A 22,414-nucleotide genomic window follows, 5' to 3' on the forward strand; every position below is an offset into this window, starting at 1 on the left:
AAATGTAATCATATTAAGGTCTTAAGTTTGATTCATTTACTGTCAATTTTGATGGGTAAATCATTCAGAATTTTGTCCTGTTTTTAAATGGATCTTCTATAAGTGAAAATTGAAATTAAATCCATAAAATGAACTGTCTTTAAGTTGGATCCCAAGTTTTTTTCTTTTTCTTTTTTATAAAAAAAAATGTCAACCAAACCTATTATTTTTAAAGTACATAAGATTAAAACTTCCATTCATGTATTTCCATGAATAGTTATTCAATTGTAGGAATAAATCTAGTACACTTTATATATAAAATCTAAGAGGAGTGATATTGATACAATCAATTTTGTACAACTTTTGTGATAATCACTTTTTTTCTATTTTAATTAGACAAAAATAACAGAGAGAAAAAGAAAAAAAGAGAATTAAAAAACATGCGAGTATGAGAGAGAAGATAATTCAAAAATTGTTAAAAAATAGTTGTATAAATATTATTTATAGAAATTTAATTCAACTAATAAGGTTGATATTATTAGGCTGAACAATTTCATGTTCTACTTGCCACTTTTTCTACATACCCAAAAATTAAATCTAGTAAACTTACAAACACCCAAGGTGTCAGCCGCATCATACCATATTCATTCGAGCAGTCTCGTTGGACATAAATCTAAATAAAATTTATTTAGGTACACACGCATGATTGATAAAATTTAAAAGAGAAATAATTTAAGTAATATGATTAAATTATTTTTCTTTTAAATTTTATCGTTCACCTGAGTGTATTTAAATACTTTTGATTTGGGTTTGTGCCGAACCAAATATTTCTCTAATCATATGATCCCGAAAAGTAGAGCACGTGTGTGCTAGTCGCATGGTTTCGCTATTGCTTGACCGGTATTCAATTCAATGGTCCCTCGAAGTGGAAGCTACATTGATCACTAAGGAGATGGTGATGATGACATTTCCACTCTCCAATCCACCATCATCAAATACCATTATGGGAAGGTTTAAGCTTCAAGCATAAGCAAAGCTGCTACAATCTGATCCAAATCCATAAGTTGAGGACCTACTTTAGTCCTATTTTGTCTCGTGTGAGTGATTCACAGAGAAAGAGAAATGTCAACAAATGTCATGAACGTTAATTAAGATAACAAATATATTAAAAGTAGGTTAAATACTTTTTTTGGTTATTTAAGTTTGACAAAAATATTAGATTAGTTTTTTAAGTTTCAAATAAGTCCTTATTACATTTTTAAGAACCTATTTGAAACTTAAAATTTTTAAAAACTTTAAATAGATGCATTAAATTAACAACTTGAATGACCAATTTAAAACTTAAAAAAACGTAAATGACCTATTTAATTAATTTTTTTTACTTTTTTATTTATATGTTTGTGCGATCAAATAAAGTTCAAATCTTTGTGTCTACACAAAAATTGCTTGGAATTTGATTAATAAATGAGAGAAAAAATGACAAAATAATATAATAATATTTTAATTATAATGCTTACATTGTCATCCAATAGAATTCAGCCATGTCTTATCTCTTTAATTGAATTAAAAATTAATTTTAGAAACGAGAAAATTATGCAGATTATGCTAACTGCGATTGTCCCTGTGAGCCAATACATAATACATACAAGTTGGGCTGTAAAAAAATAAAATGCAAACCATCCTTTTTCACCACAACCGTCGTGGCATTGCAATCTTATAAACTTCCAATTATAAAATGCCAGGTGGATCTACTTTCATGTCACTAATTCACTTTGACTCCTGTTACATAAAAAACTTCCAATTTAACGGCATCGCCATGTTTGTTCTTCCTTGACAATGTTTTTTTGTTCAATTTCTAGTTTATTTGTTGCATAATTTTTAAACCTATTTTAAATCTTGGAGCACGTTCTCATGTAAATAAAACACGATTGGCGTCGAATTTCTACGTACACAAAAAAAGTCAAACAACCATGAAAAATAGGAGTTCAGTTGATGAGGGAGAAGGAAAAAGGTTAACGGGAGATTAACGTTAACGTTGCAATTACTAAGTTGAGTTTACTGTGACTTTTAATGTGAAAATTTTATAAATGTGTCTTATTATTATTGGATAACAATGGGGCAAGAATTAAAGATGGTTTTTAGAATTAATTAAATTAAATTAACATATTTTGAAGAGGGTATGATGTGGAGGAGACAAAGAGTTTACTGCAAACCTTTGTTTTATTATTATTATTAATAACAGTCACGTGAGATTTGGTTACACAATATTGTAGCATGTGAAGAAGAGCACGGGCATCCTCAACTGTTCTGTTCACTTGTGATATCACCTCACCTTCTCCAATCCAATCCCATCTATTTTTGTTTCATATGCTACTTAACACAGGCAGTAGTAGTAGTAAGTAACTAGTAAGTACCTTTCAAATTCCCAAGGATGATGATGCAACCTATTTCATTCCATACTACCATTCATATATTTTTCTTCCTTCTTCTACTTCTAGTGATACTGATGATGGGGGTTTCTTCTTTCTATGGTTCTTAATTAATTAATTATTCCTTTCCCATTCATTTTAAAATTACTAGTATTTGATTGATTGTTTTGTTGCAGATGGACCCCTATATGACTTTACTGCTTACACTCAGGTGGTAATATTCAATTCAATTCAATTCATGTTGTTGTTGTTTTGTAACTTATAACTTGTAGTATTCTTCTATATGACAGACAAATGTCATATATAGAACTGACATGCATAGTTGAGACTTTTGACAGTGCAAAGAGCATCCAGAGAAGCCACTTTACGGAGGAGGAGTTTTCAATATCAAGGACAAGGGTAATGCTGTTAACAACACCAACATCAACATGCCTTCTTCACTTGTCCTCTATAATCTTACTTACGACACTATCTATTCTTTTTCTGGTACGTTTACGCTCCTTCCTTCCTTCTTCCATTAAACTCTACGCATGCACCCTTTTGTTTTTTGTTAGTAAAGTTACTACTACTACTACAGTATGGGTGAAGGTTGAATATTCAGATTCAGTTATGATAAAGGCAAAGCTAGAAACAGAAAATGAGACATATAACTGTATTGGGACAGTTTTGGCCAAACGTGGATGTTGGTCATTTCTCAAAGGTGGATTTCTTCTCAATTCTCCTTCAAATTCATCTACCATCTTCTTTCATAACTCAGATGGAAAAGATGTGGATATAGATATAGCAAGTCAATCATTGCAGCCATTTACTCAGCACCAATGGAGAATCAACCAACAATATATCATCAACACTGTGAGTCAGTCCAAGCTAATCTTCACTTCAGCACTCACACTTCAAATTAAAAACAATTTAATTTGGTGTCTCATAGGTATATATTAAAAGATATATAGAAGAATCTAATTATAGTTTTGTCTCTCTGATTTGACAGAAAAGAAAGCGTGCCGTCACCGTTCATGTATCAGACCCTAATGGAAGGAAATTACAAGGAGCTTCTGTGTTTGTAGAGCAAATATCAAAAGACTTTCCTATTGGCTCTGCGATAGCAAAGACCATTCTTGGCAACATACCATATCAGAATTGGTTTTTGAAACGGTTCAATGCTGCAGTGTTTGAAAACGAGCTTAAATGGTATGCCACAGAGCCTCATGAAGGCAGCGTCAACTACACAATTTCAGACCAAATGATGCAATTTGTTAGAGCCAACAAAATCATAGCTAGAGGGCACAATATATTCTGGGAAGACCCTAAATACAATCCTGCATGGGTTCTTAACCTTACAGGTACACAGTTAAGATCTGCTGTGAATTCACGAATTCAAAGTCTCATGAACCAATACAAAACAGAATTCATACATTGGGATATCAGTAACGAAATGCTTCATTTTGATTTCTACGAACAAAGGCTTGGACCCAATGCTACATTTCATTTCTTTGAGGCAGCACATGAATCAGATCCTCTAGCAACTCTGTTTATGAATGACTTCAATGTTGTAGAAACGTGCAGTGATGTAAATTCTAGCGTTGACGCTTATATCTCGCGAATAAGAGAACTAAGACAATATGGTGTTTTTATGGATGGAATTGGTCTCGAGGGTCACTTCACAATACCAAATCTTCCACTTATAAGAGCTATCCTAGACAAATTGGCAACACTAGATCTTCCCGTTTGGCTTACTGAGATTGATATAAGCAACACACTTGATCATGATACTCAGGTGAGGTAGCTAGCTAGAGGAATTCAAGTTCTACAAAAATGAATAAATAAATGTTTTAATATGTTTTTTTTACCACAATTATATATTTGTTTTTAAGCCTTCCAGCTATACATATTTCTTGTAATGTTTGTAGTATTCATTTTTCGTTTTTATATAATCAATACTAGAGGACTAACATCAAAATGTGTTATTATCTTTTTGTTAAAATGAATCTGATTGCCTTCATTCTGTATTTGTAGGCAATTTATTTGGAACAGGTATTGAGGGAAGGATTCTCACACCCTTCAGTGAATGGGATAATGCTTTGGACAGCACTTCATCCATATGGGTGCTACCAAATGTGCCTCACAGACAATGATTTCAACAACTTACCATCAGGTGATGTGGTGGATAAACTTCTTCAAGAGTGGCAAACTAGTTCTGTACAAGGTATCACAGATGAGCATGGTTCACATAGCTTTTATGGATTCTTAGGAGAATATAGAATTAGGGTCGAGTATCGCAACAAGACTATAAATTCAACTTTCTCTCTATGTAGAGGTGAAGAAACTAAACATGTCCCTGTGACACTGTGACTTAATTTTTATTTATGAACCTCCTTAACTTCACTAGAACCTTTCTTTGTAAACCCTACCAGTCCGAGTTCTCAGGGAGAATTGTAACCACTCTGATTGGATTTACATGAGCAGTTAAATAAAGGTAAATCATTCAAATGAACAAAGAGTTTAATTTTTTTGTATGTTGTTTGTACAATCACAATTAATCATTTGTATGACGTCTTTAAAAGTGATTATATGTGAAATGTTTCTAATGACTAATATAACAAGGGGAATGAGAATCAATTTGAGGCAACAGGAGGAAGAATAAAGCATGTATAACGAACATAACAGAACATGGTGTAGTTTGGAATATACAATTAAGTCAATAATGCACATTTACAAACCAACAAAATAAAACATATATAACATAATTAATATATGATCTACAAACAAATACTAATTAATTAATGGTCAAATGCATCTAAATGTCCTTTTAAGTTTTTCATTTTTCCCAAAGCCGTCCTTTAAGTTTCAAAAGTCTCAAACAAGTCATTTTAATTTTTGAATTGTTTCAAATAAGTCATATTGTAGATAGCATAGTTGCTAATTGCTTCCTTGAACTCATCTTTGATATCAAATCTGGCTCCTAACACCTACTTAAAATTAGTCATCTTTTTAGGCATGATAAATAGTGGATAATGCTCTTTGTTGCTATTATCTAAATCATCACCATCATCCTTTAAAATGACTCGTTTGAAACGATTCAAAAACTAAAATGACTTGTTTGAGACTTTTGAAACTTAAAGGACTTGTTTGGGACTTTTGAAACTTAAAAGACGATTTTGAGAAAAACGAAAAACTTAAAGGACCTTTAGATGTATTTGACCTTAATTAATTGAAGAACAGTAGGCAGTAGCAGCAGGAGATCAAATCAAATCATGGAACAGACAATAAACTAATTGGAATGGATACAAACATAAAGTATAATTAAGGCTTTTCCTTCAACCCTTGCATGAGTGAGTCCAACACATGCATCAACAAAATTCCTTAGCAAAGCACTGAACATTGAATAGCCTAGTGTAAACAGTCTTAAATCTAACAATAAAAATTATGCATGTTCTGACAATAAAAATCATCTCTTTCATTTCAATTTCAACCATAAGCAGCAGCACCAGAAGATCCCCCATAAACAGGTTTGCCTTTTCGCTCGCTATTCTCATTTATTTATTTATTAGATAAACCCTAATAATAGATAATCGTCACAATTCCTTCTTATTATTTTTCTTGTTGCCAAAACTAGGGTTTTATAATTTCTTCAAGTTTTGTGATCATGGATAATGGTGTGTCTGAGGAGGAGAGTGGATCTTCTTACATGGCGAATAATAATAATTTGGAAGGAGATTATGTTTTTTTGTGGTGGTCGAGATTCGAACCCAGACCTTGCATATAGATGATGTTTTCCAAGCGGTGATTGATCCATTAGAGACATTTCACTATTTAGAAGTTAAAAAATGTGGCGGCGTTCTTTCAAAAAAAAATATGGTCGCGTGACTACTATTTTTCCACTTAGTTATTCAAATAAATTCTGGAAAACAAAGGAGTGTACACATTAAGGGTGTCATCGAAGGTAAGTATAATTATGTTATATGAAATCATACAACTACTTGATTTTTTTTTTAATATTTGCGCCTCAATCACCACGCCAAGATATCTTTTAATCTATGATATGAGTGATTTTCTAACTCTAATAATATAACTTTTATTCTCTGTCCGTAAATGTAGTTTAGTTGATAACTATCAGAGATAATGTGTGTGAATCTAGCCATTAAACTACTTAACAACAAAAAAAAACAAAACTTCTATTCTCTATTAGTTGGTTAACATAATGAAAATGAACTCCTTAATTTGGAGAAAGAATCCCCCATTTTATAGGAAAGTATGTGAACTACTTGCTACATTGCATGTGTGAAACATGTGCTTAAAACTAACTTAACCAATGTTTTTTTTTTTTATTTCCTTATATATCTTCAACACGCAAATATTTTTGACAGATTAGAATAGACAAGCAAACACGATGGAACCAAAAATACTAGCAAGAAATAACTTTTTACCAGCAATCGTTATAGTAAAAATGATATTTTTATCACGTGACTATTAACTTGTAGAGAAACAAATATAATGAATGAACTTTTCTACATTAAGGATAGTAAGTAGATGAAAACAAGTAAGTAGTTATATATATAAAGTAGCAAAAAGAAATAAAGAGACTTCTAAAAATGAAAACAAAATAAAATCAATGAATATCTTTGAAAATCCATGCTTATAATAATTATGTAATCCAAAACAAAACACTGTTAAGCAGTAGCAGTGCTTGTGCTACAAATGAATGGGTGGTGAGGGTGATCATGTGGAGGACTAATGGTTAGTTCAAGATTCAAATTAGGGCAGCTTTCCACTTGAGCTGTGGTGGCAGAAGCAGAAGAATTAGGTTGGTCGAGAGGCATGTGAGTTGCTGGGTCAATTCCTCTGCTCAAAAGCTTCTTTCTTAAATGTGTATTCCAATAATTTTTTATCTCATTATCTGTTCTTCCGGCCAATCTTCCGGCTATCATAGACCACCTATTATAGTAATTAATAAATAAATAAATAGTAACAATAATTAAATTAACAAGAAAGAAATTGTGAGATGTTAGTTTATTTGATATTAAGAGTTTAAATCTTTTTGAGAAATTTCTAAAACTATCATTCGTGTCACTTTAATTTATGATAATTTTTACTTTGTCAATTTTACATATATAAAAATAAGATTAAAGATCCAATTTGATTCTTCACAATTTTTTTTTAGCCTAATTTAATACAAAAAATAATATCAAAATAATCTAACATTTTTATACGACGGACACATTATCCATTCTAACCTATATATGATTTACTTCAAAACAAAAATGATTGATTTCTTTAAAAAATCTTATATTTAACTTAATGATTGTTTTGATTTTGAATTTTTTGAAACCCACTTACGTTGACCTGGTGGTTTTGGTTTAGAACTTGAGAGTGTGCTTCATGTTCGATTCTCTTCGGTGTCAATTTAAATGGACCAATTTAGCTTATTCAACAAAAAAAAAAAAAAACTTTTGAAAGGAGCAACCGTTACAAGCTCACCCGCTGAGAGATGATGAGGCTCTAAAGTAGTGAAATCCAAAAGGACATGTAAACATGTAGCCTTCTTCTCTAATTCTCGATGTTGTTAAATATGCTCTATCTAACTTTTTTTTTTTTTGAATCGACAAAATATTATTAACCAAAATATTATTAAGCTCGGGTGGAAGAAAAAAAAAAACAAGCAAGGGGAAATCGGTTGCCGCACAAACTTTGGCTCGAACAAAAACCCCTTAAAAACCACCCCTACACAAAATGGAACAAAAGAGTAATGTCGCAGGCATATACATATGACAAACCACATGCATACTCGTGCGACAACACCACAAGGCCACCCTTACTAATAAAAACCAACCCCACAACTGAAACAGCTAAGGCATAACCTCCATAACTCACAAGAACAGCACCTGACAGCAAAAACATACCCCAGGCAGTGCACTCCCTTCCAACAGTAGCAGAACCGAACCCTGCACAAGGCAACACAGCCGCTGCACACAAAAAATAACAGTCCAGACAACCCAAAAACCAGCACCGGACCTGCTAACAGTAACCTACAACCTGTCAACGCAGCAAACATTGTCGGGGGTCCCATTCCCACTCATAAAATAGACAAGTCGGATCCTGGAAACGACCCAACAGCCACCTCCAAGACACTACTTTAATCTCATCCACAACCTCTTCCCACCTAGTGACTTCGTTATTGAATATACAATTGTTCCGCGCTTTCCACATAACCCAAATCGCCGCTTGCCAAATCATCCTCAAACCTTTTCGGATTCTATTGTTCCACGCTCCTCCACTCCAACACTCCCAATGGATAAATAAATTTGGAGGCATTATAAAATTGAAATCTAGCCATTCCATTAACTTCATCCAAACATTCCTTACCAGATCGCAATGAAGGAAAATATGAGAAGTTGTTTCGACCCCCACCCCACACCAAACACAATTTGTTCCAATATCCGGAGGTAAACAATGGCGAATCTCTAAATTTAATCTAGTTGGAATTCGGTCTAAGAGAGCCTTCCAAACAAAAACGGTTACCTTAGACGGAACCCCGGCCTTCCAAATATTACCTAACACATACTTCTCCATCTCCGAATGAATTCCTTCCACTCTCCCATCCTTCTCTATCTAACTATCTCAACTAAAATAGATTATACTTAGAACTTAAGGTCTCGTGAAGGAGAAATGAATGGGAATATAACTTATGATTTGTTCCAAATTAGTGAGGACTAATTTGGGTCTTTTTACTAGATCAATTTGAAATTCAAAAAATCAAAGTAGGAGTGGTGACTAATTTGATCCAAAAAAATTGTGCTTGCGATTTTCTTTGAATTTTTTTTTCTTCTGCCCTCCATGTGAAAAAAATTGATAGGACTACCCCTTGTTGAAAAATAATGATGCTAGTGCCCTTGTTCTACCTATCATTTGGCGAGCACTGTTTTTATTTTTATTTTTTTCTCATGTTTGATCTTTGATTTGGCGAACATGGTCATATTTTTATATTTTTTTTTATGTTTGCTGTTGCTTTTGGCAAACAACCTTTTTATTGTATTTTTTTTTTCTGTTTTATTGGTTTTTTTATGTAATTTTTTTTATTTTTTGGTTGATAAACAAAAATGACAAAAGTTGTTAAAAATTCACACAAGTTGAGAAGTTGACGTTTGAATCTCGGTCACAGCGTCCGATCTAGCAATTTTTTTAACTATAATAAGCTTTTGTACAGTACAAAATCATATGACATTGTATTCTCACTTATTCATCTTAAAAGGTGAAACTTTAGTCACTAGATTATTTGATAAAAAAAAATCTTTAAAATGGAATTAAAGATGACACAAATGCCACGTGTACCCATAAAAAATAAAAAACAAAATTAATTATACAGTCTGTGTGCCACGTCATCAGAAAAAACCCGGAAGTGAACTATATTACAAGGGTAAAACACTATTAATCCTAAAAAAAATTATAAAAAATATAAACAAAGAAAAAAATCAAAAAATAAAAAGGAAAAATGCTATTAGCCAAAAGCAACAGCAAAAATAAAAAAAAATAAAATAAAATAAAAAAAATATATGACCATATTTCACCAAATCAAATATCAAACATAAAAAAAGATAGTGCCCGCCAATTGATAGGTAGAACAAGGGCACTAGCATCATTATTTTTCAAAAGGGGCAGTCCCATCAATTTTTTTTCATATGGAGGGCAGAAGAAAAAAAAAATCATTTTCTTTTCTATTGACAGAGGTAGCTGAGAGCGGCGACTAATAAGTTAAATATGAGTTAAAAGTAACAAAGGATTAATGCGACCCTATATAAAAATCTAAGTGACTAGTTTGGATATAATTTTTTTATATAAGACTAGTTGCAAGGAAATTACGAAAGATCAAATTGGGTAAAGTCTAAAAATACTCAAGAACGATAGTGTAGCTTACTTGTTACCGAGGAGAGTGTGGAGTTTTATGATGAGTTGATCTTCTTGTTGGGTGAAATTTCCACGTTTGAGGTCGGGGCGTAGGTAGTTGATCCACCGGAGACGGCAACTCTTACCGCAACGGAGAAGACCAGCGGCTTTTGGGAGAGAGCGCCAGCATCCCTCACCGTGAGCAGCCGCTCATCTTCTTCTTTGCTCCATGCTCCTTTGTTTATGTGACCTTTCTCACAGCAAGGGGACCTTCCCATATCGATCAATTCTATCTATATTTGATGATCACTCACTTCTTTGCTTCATTGATTCAGAGTGAATGAATATAAAAAACATCGATTGATGTATGTATTGTATTTATATATGGTATTGGTGTTGGTTGGTTCGTAATTAATAACGACTCTATAGATGCTAATATTCTAGTGCAGCAGCATAATAATACTATATAGCAATATTTATTCTATCTGCTGTGAATTTTTTCATAGGATTAATTTGAGTTGTGATCCAAAGGAAGTGAGAGAATTAAGGAAGTGACAATCAAATCTCATTGCTTCTAGATGTGAGTTGGTGAGGCAGGTTAGACTTATGTGGCTGGTAGTGGTACCTTTCTCATTCTTGGAGCAAATCATGCTACACTTAAAGCTTTTACACCCTTCTAATGTTATTGTGTTAGATGTAGTAAAAATAGCACCTATCATTTCACTATTTAGAAATTAGTTAGTTAGTCTATTTATAAGTTTAATTATCATACGTAGCAGGTGTTCATGCTTAGATCTTGATATTTTGAACAAGCTAGACTTGAACTTTGTAAATACTAACTCAGTCTATTTATTCCTTTCCCTGGTCTAGTTTCAGATGATCAATTTTAAATGTTTTGAAATGATATCGAAATCAAAATCAAAATCAATAGAGGTCGAGTTTGGTTTGTCCTGAACCGTTTCCAAAATATTTGGTTAAAAGTTGATGAATAATGAAGGCTATCATTTGATGGAGTTTGGTAACATTATTGTTTTGTCATTGACAAACACCAACTTTAGATACGTACAGATCTATATCAACCTGTCTCACAGTTATACTTACTACCTTTTCCTTTTGTTTCCTAATTTCTAATTCTAATTATGACAGATTGTCTGTTAACTACCAACCTGTTGCCAATTACAATAGTCAATATACCAGTTTTGTGACTCACATAATCCCATTTTATGAGTTAATGGTCCTTACAAACAAATATTCAGAATTTTGGATAGTATTTTTTTTAAGTACAAAAAGGTTACAACTGGGACAATCTATGATTGCCGTGTTTACATTGTGATTCGAATCCAGTTTTTTTCTTCTTATGCACTTGATTTTCTTTCATTTCAGAATAATATGCCAAATTGTGTACTACTACACTCCACTCCTAAATCTTGCTTGCATAAGGTGTTTAATTAAATCATTTGTCTGCCTAAATATTCAAGCACGGTCCATTATGATTTTCTACACCACATTTCTATTGTATTATTCTTCTAATCTTTCTTTAGCACAACTCATGCTTTAGTTTATATTAGTCATTTGTTTTCAATAAAATGCATTTGCTTCTTAAATGATAATATTTTAATGTCGTGGGAACTGCTAATGCTCCTTATTTTCGCTTTTTCCTTCTAATTATGAATGGAACTATTGATATATACTATGTACTGAGATGATGTAGTTGTCAAGATCATTTTGAATTGGATCACTGCAATCTTTTGATATATATGTAATTGGATGTAGATAAACAGATAATACAAGCATTGAATTGTTGCAATGACATTTTTGAGCTTCTGGGCTATAGTTGGCCAAATCAATCCACCTAACTCACTCACTCTAGTAGGAACACTTAGCTTGGATAGCAAGTGTATTCACTGAACCTGCGCAGCCCTGACCGTTGAAGTTTGCACGGTTCACTTCAACCAAACATTCTTCTTTCCCCAAGCATGCCTTCTCAACAACACCCTTAGCAGCACCACCGTTACAATTTCCAAGAGCAAAATCTCCACAGTAACCACTAGGATTACCAAAGCTTGCAAACTCGACAGCAACAATCTTTTTGCCGCTGGGACATTTCAGTGAAGCTTGTGGTCCAGAATTTTTGCCAACAGAACGAAATTCTCCGTTCTTAGATCCCCAAGAATTGACATTGGCAGGACTGTTCTCTGTAATGTAACTGCAGATTGTATCTCTGTCAACAATCATTATCTCTATTTTTTCTGGACTTCCCTTCTCCTCTTCTAATACAACAAGCAAATTGTCCTTTGCATTCAGGTAATCTCTTGGGATGTGGTACTCTTCTTGACTAGGTTGTCCAAGAGGGGAGAGGAATGACATCCAGTGACGACCGATGCTTTTTCCGTTCACCCAAATCATTCCTTTTCCCATACCAGTCATCCTGATGGCAACTGGACCTCTTCCCTCTGGTGTGGCAAATCTTGTCTTCAACCAGGAGAGTGCACGTGTTTCTCCTGTGACTGGATCCCATTGAACCTTCTTTGATCCTTCCTCGGTGAAAACTTTAAGTTGCTCACCTCTGAGACCAACCTGCAAATTAAATTGAATTATAGTCTCTCATTGCCTTCACTTGAATATATAGTAACAATGGATGGCATAAATTGATTATTACCCGATGACCCCAACCGTTCTTAGTGAGTTCAAGTTTTCCTTTATTGAGACCAAGGATGGATATGGACTTGGGTCCGGCGTACCTATGCTCCATATAAGCTCCACTGTCCTGTATTGTTTGGTGTACAAAAAACATTAGTTGTTGTATGTTTTGTCCTCACTCACTCATGATTAATGTTTGGTTGGATCATGAAGAGTCTTACAGGTAGTCCAACAGTGGTAGCCAAGATGGAAATGTAGTTGGTTCCAACCTTGAAGTTAGCTGGTTGCTCAAATTCAAAAGATTTTTCTTCATGGGTACCATGATCAGTACCTATTACAAATCAAAGTTAGAATCATATAAAACTCTTGCCATTTCCTCTCCTATCACTCACCATTGTCGTTTATTATTGAAATTATGTTCTTACCAATGTATTGTCCATTAACAAATGCGGATAGTGTGTGTCCAAGACTCATAATACGAAGAATTGCACTCTTCTTTGGCAAGTCTTCTGGACCCAACTCAAAGCTGCATTAGAAAAACCATAAATAATTTATGATAGATGTGGGGAATGAGTTGCATATTTCAAATTTAATTAAGGTTGAATGAATGAATCCTCACCTGGTGGTGTACCATCCATAATCTGTGGTGTCTTTAAGCAATGTGTAAAGCTCTAATGGAATTTTTTGATTTGATTCAAGTTTCTTAGATGATGGAATTGCCTCAAGAAACAGCTCCCATTTGAGGTTGTTTGCGACAGCAGACTTCACGAAGTTCCTTTTATTATGTTGTGAAACAATCTGTTCATTCATTATAATCAATAAATGAATTAATTATTTGCCAGCTAGCTTGATGATGAGATGAGATGAGATTAGTTTATAATAAACAAGTTGGTTCATTACATTTTGTGTGTTGTAGACGACAGTCTTGCAATCTGGGAGGACGCTAATGGAATGTGCTGGCAAAAAGTAGTTAGAACCTCTGAAACTAATTGTGGCTGCTTGATTAGTGTGGTTATTGGTGATAAAAGCAGAACATGTGCTTGTTCCAGGCTTCTCAAAGATTCTAACCTGCACGATGCATTATATATTTCTCAAAGTTATCATGATAGAGATACACGCATGTTGCATATATAGCTTAACAATGATTATTATATGTACCTCGTGGTAGTCGTTGAGCTTTTGGACAGTGGGAACACCACCGAGAATAGCCTTTCTGCAAAGGAGCAAAGCCTTGTGGGCGTCCCTAAGGTGGCTCCATTTTGGCTGCCTCTCCATACCGTATTCATCAAGAGGTGCCTCATCGTAATAACGGGTTGTTGTAAAGGCAGAGGTTGTTCTTCCAAAGTTTGTTCCACCATGGTACTGCAATTCATTCATAGTTAATTTCACATTCAATTGAGTTAGTTTGCTACATTAGTACATAATATTAGCAATTACCATATAGTAGTTGACCAGATTTCCATTTTTGGAGAAGAATCGGGCAACTGAGAAGGCAATATCTTCAGCAGATCTCTGTGATACTGGATCACCAAATACTCTGTACTGAGCGGTCCAATTTTCAGTCCATAGGGAAGGCTTGTATGGTTTGTTTGGTCCTGAGAAGGTATCACCACAATGTCTTCCATTGCATGCATTGATCTGCCAAATAAAATTATTAAACTCATGATCACATCATGACTGTCCTCACTTTGTTTTATGCCTAAAATTAATTACTTACGACGGGATCGGGAGCATCCTTCTGCTTGCACATGATCCACGGAACTCCGATGTCCAAGGCCACTGCCATATTTGCGGCCCACTGAACATAACTATCTCCCTTCTCTTCATAAGCAAGTTGAATATGGTTGTACTCATTTTCAATTTGTGCCAAGATGATGGGGCCTCCTTGGGGAGCAAAGAGCTTCTCATCTTTCATCATTTGGATAATTTTTGACACGTATGCTTTCATGTATTTCTTGTAGGGTTCATTGTCAGAGCGGAATATGATCCCTGGAACCTCTCTTAGCCAATATGGAAGTCCTCTGATTTATGAAAGTATTGAGAGGGTTAGAAAGAATAGTGATGTATAAAACTAGGTTAGAAGAAGCCTCCCACACATACATACCCGTGGTTCCATTCGGCTTGGATGAACGGTCCAACCCTGAGGGTCACGTACATTCCTTTTGATTGAACAAGCCTAATGAACTTCACCAAATCATTGTTGCCTTCAAAATTGAACTGCATAACGTTTGATAAACAAATTAAGTTTACAATCAAATGTTCCATACATTGAGTCAAGAGATTAATTTTGTCATTTAATTAATCATATACCTTGCCTTGCTCTGGCTCATGAGCGTTCCAAAACACGTAAGTTTGAATAACGTTCAAACCTCCATGTCTTGCCTTATCAAGAATGTCTGGCCACGCCTGAAAAGTACAACATCAATCAATCTTATGAATCCATCATCTGTTGTTATTATATTATTGTAATGATCATGGATGTAGTGATTAAATAAAAAACCATGAATGAATTATACATCAGGGGTGCTGCGAGTGTAATGGATGGAACCGGAGAAGAGGAGCTCGCGTCTTCCATTGACAAAGAGTGATTTACCATCATAAGTAACATTGTTAATGCCTGCAACACGACCATGATCATGTGCTGCGACAATGGCTGGTAAGAGAACTAATAATATGGAAAGGAAGGCGAGATTGTGAGTGGGAGTCATGTTTGTTTGACGCAAACATACACGGCTCAAACAATATGATGAGAGAGGTGGTCAGAATAAACGAGCCTTCACCTGGATCAACCTTCTCAGTTTGAGGAGGTGCCCAGAAGCTGGTTCACAACGTTGAATGAGGACAATCTTATATGGGTGTGAAAGGAACCCCAAACATAGATAGAATAGAGGCTTGGAGAAAACCTCGGATTTCCATTGAAAACTATTGGTGGAGAGTGTTTTGTTTTTCTTTCTATCATTTGAATTATCCCATTAACTATTTTTGGCTTTAACATTAACATCAAATTAAACATGCATCGTAACATCCAACTATATGCTACAATTATTTAATCCAATTGCATTTTCTAGTAGTTACCTAGTGAGATTTCGGCAATACAATACTCTTACCTTGACTACAACTTCATGGCAGGAACTTGACCTTCAACATCACTTATTATTTTTTACTAGAACATCCAATCTTTTGAAAAGTTGTCTCATGGTTGAGTGAATTACAATTGTTCAATTACTTCAATCAATTAAACCATATGGAAGAAAATTAAAAAAATTAATTGTACCAACAAAATGTAAAAGCTATTTTAGTCATTTCAAAACAAATTCACATATAGTCCCTTAGAACGATTAACACATTAGTGTCTACCAAAAAGTTTAAATATCCAAAACAATTCACAACAAAAGACTAATGAATCCTAATATTTTTAATTTATTTTAAATGAATTTTGTAATTATAAAAAAAATTGTGACAATAATTTTGTAAGCACTCAACTTGTGAGGACTGAATACTGATTAGTGAATTTGAACAAAGAGTTTCAAACTGTTGCGAAAAACCGGCATAAAGAAAAATAAAGGAACACAATCACAAAAAAAATCCAGAAGAGTTTTTTTTTTTTTTTTTAGCAGTAATTGTATTTGTAAAAGTAAATGGATCAAAATCAGCACTCTCACCAGGAACATGTACTGTGCTAGCTATCAAGTTCATTATATTTCAGTGTCACAAAGTTTAATTCTTTTAGTTTAACTCTTTTTATGATGGTGACATGCATACATCTTTCATAAATAATAAATAAAGTAAAAATTAAAGAGCGTTGACATATGATAATTTCAACTCAAAATTTCACCACAAGCACGGTCCATTATATGTGAGAATTGCTGTTCACACATATGCATTGGTTGTGTCACACTAGTAATTTATCAAAACTGTCGAATTATGGAATCGGCTGCAGTTAACTATCGAGGAAAACTTCGGCAGTAAACTACCGAGGAAAATTGAAAACTTCGGCAGTTAACTGCCGAGGAAACCTCAAACCTGTATTTTTTTTTTGACAAAAACCATAAATTGTCATTAATAATATTTATTGATTTTGAATGTTTCAATCATTATTTTAGACGTTTCAAACAATTGTAGTATTATACTTTTATATATATATATATATATATATATTAATAAGAATATCATTTAAATCTTGACAAAAAAATAAAGAGCATTTAAATCCTCAAAAAATATTTCAATAAGTGTAAAAATTAAGCATTTGAATATTGTTTTGCAAATTACTTAAATAAAAAAAAATCTTTGTGCACAATCATTTTAATATAGAAAATATAACAACATATTATACCTTAAAAAGAAATCGTTGTGCACAATTATTTTAACGATTTTTTATAATTATTTGTATTTAAGTAATGTGCAAAACAATATTCAAATATTTAATTTTTACACTGATTTAAATGTTATTCTTATTAAGCTATATATGCATAAGTATAATACTGCAATTGTTTGAAACGTATCAAAATAATCATTGAAACATTCAAAATCAATAAATATTATTAATGACAATTTATAGTTTTTGTAAAAAAAAAAAGATTTGAGGTTTCCTCGGCAGTTAACTGCCGAAGTTTTCCTCGATAGTTAACTGCATCCGGTTCCATAATTCGACAGTTAACTGTCGAAGGGCATTTCGGTAAATTACTAGTGTGACACAGCCTTATGCGTCAACAACAATTCTCCTTATATGTTGATATAGCGACCATAATTTAGTTCAATACATCGATCTTTATTATAACTTTACACGCCTAATAAACAAACCATCAATTTACAAGGCGATCTTATTTTGCATATGGTTGTTTTAAGACTTATTTTTAAAACAAAAAAGTGTTGGCCTAGTAATTTGACATCAGAGTTCATGATAAAATTGTGACTTGGACAAATCGAAAACTCGAAATTTTAATTGTTTAATTTTAGGATTTTGATTCTCTGCCATAATAATAACACATATTTATACAAATTAAACAATCTCATCCATTGATTTGAAATCAAATGATTTAAATTACACATTTACTAAGTCGGTTTTAAACGATCTCAATAATTGATTTAGATCGGCTGCAAAGATTGCTGATGCTGGCCATTTGTATGAATTTTCCAAGTCACACACTTTGAGTTATTGGTTCATCCCACTCCACAAAAAAAGGTAAAACCTTTATTAGTATATATAATATTGAAAAGAAACTTCAAATGGAAACAATGTCTCTCTAAATCTTCCAAACATTCTTAATGGACTATAGGGGTAGATTTTTTATTTAACTATATGAAGCTAATAGGGGTAGAATTTACAAACGATAGGATCAAAAAATTGGAAGAAGCTAATTGAAACTAGATGATCGGCTCCAATGTTCTTTCAAATATTCATTAATGCTGATACTACTATACGATGATGCAGTATCATTGTCTACATCAAGTAATGCAAGGCTAAGGTGCAATTCTGCACTTGAATTTGGATAGACTTCATCATCAAGATTTTCAGAATGATCATGATCACTCTCCTCAGATTTAAACATGTTTTCGACTTTCTCATCACATCCGTTTAAGATCTTCAGTATCTGCACATAATGGAAATTATATCATATACCTCAGAAACTGAGCATTTTTAATAACTTGAGAGAGTCATTGCCATTGGTATTATCACCTGATTCATATTAGGACGAAGTCGCGCAGCTCGTGTAATGCACAGAGATGCTGCAAGAACCATTCTGTGCATTTGTGCTACATCAAATTTTCCTTGCAACTTTGGATCCAATAAGCTTTTAACATCCCCACTCTCTAAAATTGGTTTTGCCCATGTGACCAAACTGATTTCGTGTCCTTCACAAGTTTCGGAGTCAATTGGTTCCCTTCCTGATATAAGTTCAAGTAGCACCACACCAAAGGCATAAACATCTATCTTGTCACTAACCTTTCCATACATGAAGTATTCAGGTGCAAGATAACCAAAAGTTCCAACTACATCGTCTTGTATCACAAAAGATGAAGTTGTTGGTCCCCACATCGCAAGTCCAAAATCAGATAACTGTATTTCGCACGCATGAAGAAAATAATAACGAATGTGTACATGTCACATCACAATCAAAAATTTCAAACATAAAATGATATTAATTATCAATTCTAGTTAATAGTATCAAAGTTATGATTACATGTGGCTCAAACCCTTCAGAAAGAAGAATGTTGGAAGACTTGACGTCTCTATGTATAATAGGCTTGGAGGTTTGGTTGTGCTTGTGCAGGTAATTCAGTGCTTCACCAATCCCAACAGCTACCTTAAATCTGTCTTCCCATGTCAACATAGATTCATCCTTGTTCTTACCTATATCCATTATTTCCAATTTCATCAGTAAATAATATATCATATCCACTTTCTAGTGTATATATACTAATTCTATTTTTAATTAATTACATTCAATTTTGTAACTTCCATTTTTATCAGAAAAGCATTTAGTGTGTACAGGCTAGTAGTTACAATGATAAGTGAAAAGAGAAGAAATATTAGTAGGACTAACCGCGTAGATTTTGGTCTAAGGTTCCTTGGGGGAAATAATCATAAACAGATATCAAAGTCTCATCTCTAATGCAAATCCCTAGCAGAGGAGCGATGCGTGGGTGGTTCAACGAGGACATTATTTCAACTTCAAGTGCAAAATCTTTGAAAGCTTCTTTTGATGACTGCATAACTTTGATTGCCACCGGCTTCCCATCGGGGAGGGTTCCTCTGTACACGCGATTGCTCCCTCCAATTCCAATCACATTTTCTGTAATAATAATACAATTAAAAACAGTAAAATTGAGAATTCATAAATAAGAACTTTCTTCATGTATGGTAAACTAGTACTAATTAGCAGCAGTGATGTTATGAGTCCGACCTGAAGAGAATTGACAAGTGCAAGAGTTGAGAACCTCAAAGATAAACCACTTGCAGCTACTGAAACTAATAACATTTTTATAGCTCTGGCCCTCAATTTGAGATGAACTGTGTCGATTGTTATTATATTTGTGTGTTGAGCGATCCGGTAAGTTCATTACCCATTGTACAACAGACATGTCCCTTGAAATTTCTGTATGCATCCTGCGGAGAAGTGGCCAACCAAGCTTCTGTGATGTTGATAATCTTGATGACACTTTCATTTCTCCTTTAAATGTTTCTTCCTCCCATTTTCTGTTACCTTCTTGGCTTTTCGATTTCTCATCCTCATTCTCTGAGTGGTCTGTGCCAGATGCAGACTGGACCACCGTGCTGATAAGACTCGGTCTAGGATCCTCTATAATGCCACCTAGCATAATCATATTCATAGTTGGAAACAAATTTGCTATAGTAGATTTTCTTTGAGAGCAAAAAGAAAACTAAAACACGTTCCCTATAATATAAAAACAAGACACACGTGCATGAATGTGATACAATATAATATAATATAATATTATATACTACCAAATTAACCAAACCTATTAGTTGTTTATTATCTGTGCACCTTTGGAACACAATTCTTGCACCCTGAATACCGATAACATTAGTGCTGCCTGGTAGTCGTTTGGCGCAATATTTAGCCGTGGAAGCTCCACCCCTGAAAATGAAACATGTTATAGATTAATGAGAAGAAAAGAAAAGAATGAAGGTAAATTAAATCCACATACCCTACCACTAGAGCAATAGCAGCACGGTTTTTTGCTTCTCTGATGAGAATATTTCTAAAAGTTGTTCCTGTCAAGATATGACCCGAGAGACTTACCTGAAATTTAATGAGGCCAAATAAATAATTGATGTTAGTAATGAATGAATAAGAAAAGGACAGTTAGGTGCATAATAAATGTGTGCTTATACCTTTTTTGCATCGCAAAGCCCTTGATAAACCTCTAAATAATCATCTACCAAGGCCTTGCTTTCAGAAACATGATCTATATAAATATTTTCAAAAAATCAGAAAAAAAATAAGATATGATAATATGTATTGTAGTAGATTAAAGTTGGTTGGTTACCTGGAGTGGTAACAACATGGATTGCAATAACATAATCACGAGGTTGAGCAACTTTGGCTATAGCCCAGTTGAGGAGCTGTCTGCTGCCATGCCTATCAATTCTAATTCCCACCAAAACACATCTCTCTTTCACTGTCATTATTGTCTTTTTCTGCTATATTTCAATCTCAGAGCAGAACTACCATGGTTGAGAGACATAAGAATATTGTTTCTGTCTGTTATATAAATTAACTATGAGATATGATAAAAAAAGAATCCAGTTGAAAATGGTATGATCCATTGGATTGGATATGTAAAAAAAGGTGACAAAGACAAGAAGGGATAATAAAAAGAAAAGAATAGGATGGTCAATCGGTCATGATATTATAAGGGGGGAAAATGCAAAAGGAATAAACGACAAACAAGAGAAGACAGGGAGAAGTATGAACCTAAATTTGGTAAGCAATCATATGGTTTGAGGGTAAAAAATATAAGTTATTTCCAAATTAACGACTTGGAAGAAGAATCAACGTTACATTACATTCCCAAACTTTGATTGAAGTAAGACAATGTGTTTCCGTTATATCTTGACAGTCACACATACAAGACATCAAGATCAAACTCATGTCCAAAAAACTATCAATATAATGTCTCGAATGCGTCAATGTGTGACCAAATGTCAATAAATGAAATTTTTTCAAATCTTCAAAATTTCGTTTATTTAATTTAACACATTCAAAATCTTTTGTATGTTTCAGCTTTCATCATCATGTATGCGACCATATGGTTCGTTTTGATGTTTGGTCGAGATGGGAACAACTAATATTATGTTGTATCGTATCAAGTTACTATCACGTTAGGTACCATATATTTTGTTGTACTAGTTTGAATTTTACCTTGTCCGTTACTCCAAAAATACATTCTATCACAAATATATTATTTTTAAGAAAAGAAAAAAAGCATGTAGAAACAAACATATATCATTTCAGGGCAGGGCAGGGCAGTAAAAGGCGAAAGTCTAAGTTGTTGCATCCAAATCAACAACTTTAAACAATGTAGGTTCAAGAGAAGAGATATTGTTATTTATTTCTCAAGTCGCGCCATCATTTTTATTTTAAAACATACTATTGCTGACTGAGAACCATGACATAATAATCATCTATAATATTAGAAGCAGCCCTCTCTATGCGTCTTAAAATCAAACTTTGATTGTTCTTCGTTTTCCTTTCCTCCAATTTTATTTAACACCTTTCCAACAATGAATTTTGAGTCAAAAACCATTTCATCTTTTTTTTTTTAATAAAATAAAGTGGAATTAAAGATTATATTGTTTAAGTTGAATTTGATAAGCAATTGACCAACAATAGATTAATCCAAGTTAATAGCAAAAGACTTGTGTCCTTTAAGCATCTGGTTAAGGGTTCAATTCTTAACTCATGGTAAAAAAAAAAAAAAAAAAAAGGAATTGCATTTGATTCCGTCTAATACTAAACTTT

General features: G+C 33.5%; 4 protein-coding genes across 19 annotated transcripts; 1 reads left to right on the top strand and 3 right to left on the bottom strand.

Annotated features, from left to right (window-relative positions):
• Nucleotides 1-2,285: 2,285 nt before the first annotated feature.
• Nucleotides 2,286-4,921, top strand: LOC11417255 (endo-1,4-beta-xylanase 5). 5 transcript variants are annotated; one of them, XM_013606895.3, is made up of 6 exons: nucleotides 2,286-2,385; nucleotides 2,585-2,619; nucleotides 2,747-2,894; nucleotides 2,986-3,260; nucleotides 3,397-4,182; nucleotides 4,422-4,921. In XM_013606895.3, the coding sequence occupies exons 3-6, from the start codon at nucleotides 2,837-2,839 to the stop codon at nucleotides 4,755-4,757; spliced, it is 1,455 nt and encodes a 484-aa protein (XP_013462349.1). In that variant the 5' UTR covers nucleotides 2,286-2,385; nucleotides 2,585-2,619; nucleotides 2,747-2,836; the 3' UTR covers nucleotides 4,758-4,921. The 5 variants fall into 5 exon arrangements, with proteins under 5 accessions (XP_013462349.1, XP_039688146.1, XP_039688145.1 ...); XM_039832212.1 differs by having other exon boundaries at nucleotides 2,303-2,371; XM_039832211.1 differs by having other exon boundaries at nucleotides 2,317-2,371; nucleotides 2,585-2,622.
• A 2,095-nt stretch (nucleotides 4,922-7,016) lies between these two features.
• On the bottom strand, nucleotides 7,017-10,926 carry LOC25490340 (myb-related protein Zm38-like). The gene is given in 3 exon segments (XM_013606897.3): nucleotides 7,017-7,340; nucleotides 10,318-10,498; nucleotides 10,501-10,926. Coding segments are annotated over 3 exon segments (510 nt in total). The 5' UTR covers nucleotides 10,565-10,926; the 3' UTR covers nucleotides 7,017-7,075.
• A 996-nt stretch (nucleotides 10,927-11,922) lies between these two features.
• On the bottom strand, nucleotides 11,923-15,848 carry LOC11434372 (beta-galactosidase 13). The gene is made up of 12 exons (XM_003603990.4): nucleotides 15,443-15,848; nucleotides 15,237-15,332; nucleotides 15,031-15,143; nucleotides 14,644-14,947; nucleotides 14,364-14,564; nucleotides 14,085-14,288; nucleotides 13,827-13,994; nucleotides 13,546-13,724; nucleotides 13,352-13,452; nucleotides 13,148-13,257; nucleotides 12,946-13,053; nucleotides 11,923-12,863 (listed from the first exon to the last, which is right to left on the bottom strand). Exons 1-12 carry the CDS (start codon nucleotides 15,632-15,634, stop codon nucleotides 12,153-12,155), a joined length of 2,487 nt encoding a protein of 828 aa, XP_003604038.2. The 5' UTR covers nucleotides 15,635-15,848; the 3' UTR covers nucleotides 11,923-12,152.
• A 2,247-nt stretch (nucleotides 15,849-18,095) lies between these two features.
• On the bottom strand, nucleotides 18,096-21,262 carry LOC11434860 (probable serine/threonine-protein kinase PBL21). 12 transcript variants are annotated; one of them, XM_039832213.1, is made up of 9 exons: nucleotides 20,945-21,262; nucleotides 20,785-20,863; nucleotides 20,598-20,692; nucleotides 20,409-20,527; nucleotides 19,832-20,239; nucleotides 19,472-19,720; nucleotides 19,109-19,278; nucleotides 18,604-18,984; nucleotides 18,096-18,517 (listed from the first exon to the last, which is right to left on the bottom strand). In XM_039832213.1, exons 1-9 carry the CDS (start codon nucleotides 21,076-21,078, stop codon nucleotides 18,281-18,283), a joined length of 1,872 nt encoding a protein of 623 aa, XP_039688147.1. In that variant the 5' UTR covers nucleotides 21,079-21,262; the 3' UTR covers nucleotides 18,096-18,280. The 12 variants fall into 12 exon arrangements, with proteins under 12 accessions (XP_039688147.1, XP_039688148.1, XP_003604039.1 ...); XM_039832214.1 differs by having other exon boundaries at nucleotides 19,832-20,227; nucleotides 20,785-20,858; nucleotides 20,940-21,262; XM_003603991.3 differs by having other exon boundaries at nucleotides 20,785-20,858; nucleotides 20,940-21,262.
• Nucleotides 21,263-22,414: the final 1,152 nt, after the last annotated feature.

The sequence above is a fragment of the Medicago truncatula genome, chromosome 3, assembly GCF_003473485.1.
Source record: "Medicago truncatula cultivar Jemalong A17 chromosome 3, MtrunA17r5.0-ANR, whole genome shotgun sequence".
Taxonomy (NCBI): domain Eukaryota; kingdom Viridiplantae; phylum Streptophyta; class Magnoliopsida; order Fabales; family Fabaceae; genus Medicago; species Medicago truncatula.

What these genes read in the sequence shown, in the direction of transcription:
- LOC11417255 (XM_024779391.2), top strand. Translation starts at nt 2,411, where the DNA reads ATGATGATGCAACCTATTTCATTCCATACTACCATTCATATATTTTTC. An exon ending in TTACTGCTTACACTCAGGTG is followed by an intron (nt 2,623 to 2,746) that starts GTAATATTCAAT and finishes GACTTTTGACAG; the next exon opens with TGCAAAGAGCATCCAGAGAA. An exon ending in CACTATCTATTCTTTTTCTG is followed by an intron (nt 2,895 to 2,985) that starts GTACGTTTACGC and finishes CTACTACTACAG; the next exon opens with TATGGGTGAAGGTTGAATAT.
- LOC11434860 (XM_039832213.1), bottom strand. Translation starts at nt 21,078, where the DNA reads ATGACAGTGAAAGAGAGATGTGTTTTGGTGGGAATTAGAATTGATAGG. An exon ending in GGCTTTGCGATGCAAAAAAG is followed by an intron (nt 20,693 to 20,784) that starts GTATAAGCACAC and finishes ATTAAATTTCAG; the next exon opens with GTAAGTCTCTCGGGTCATAT. An exon ending in GCTATTGCTCTAGTGGTAGG is followed by an intron (nt 20,528 to 20,597) that starts GTATGTGGATTT and finishes TTTCATTTTCAG; the next exon opens with GGGTGGAGCTTCCACGGCTA.
- LOC11434372 (XM_003603990.4), bottom strand. Translation starts at nt 15,634, where the DNA reads ATGACTCCCACTCACAATCTCGCCTTCCTTTCCATATTATTAGTTCTC. An exon ending in AGGATGCTCCCGATCCCGTC is followed by an intron (nt 14,565 to 14,643) that starts GTAAGTAATTAA and finishes TTTATTTGGCAG; the next exon opens with ATCAATGCATGCAATGGAAG. An exon ending in TATGGATGGTACACCACCAG is followed by an intron (nt 13,453 to 13,545) that starts GTGAGGATTCAT and finishes TTTCTAATGCAG; the next exon opens with CTTTGAGTTGGGTCCAGAAG.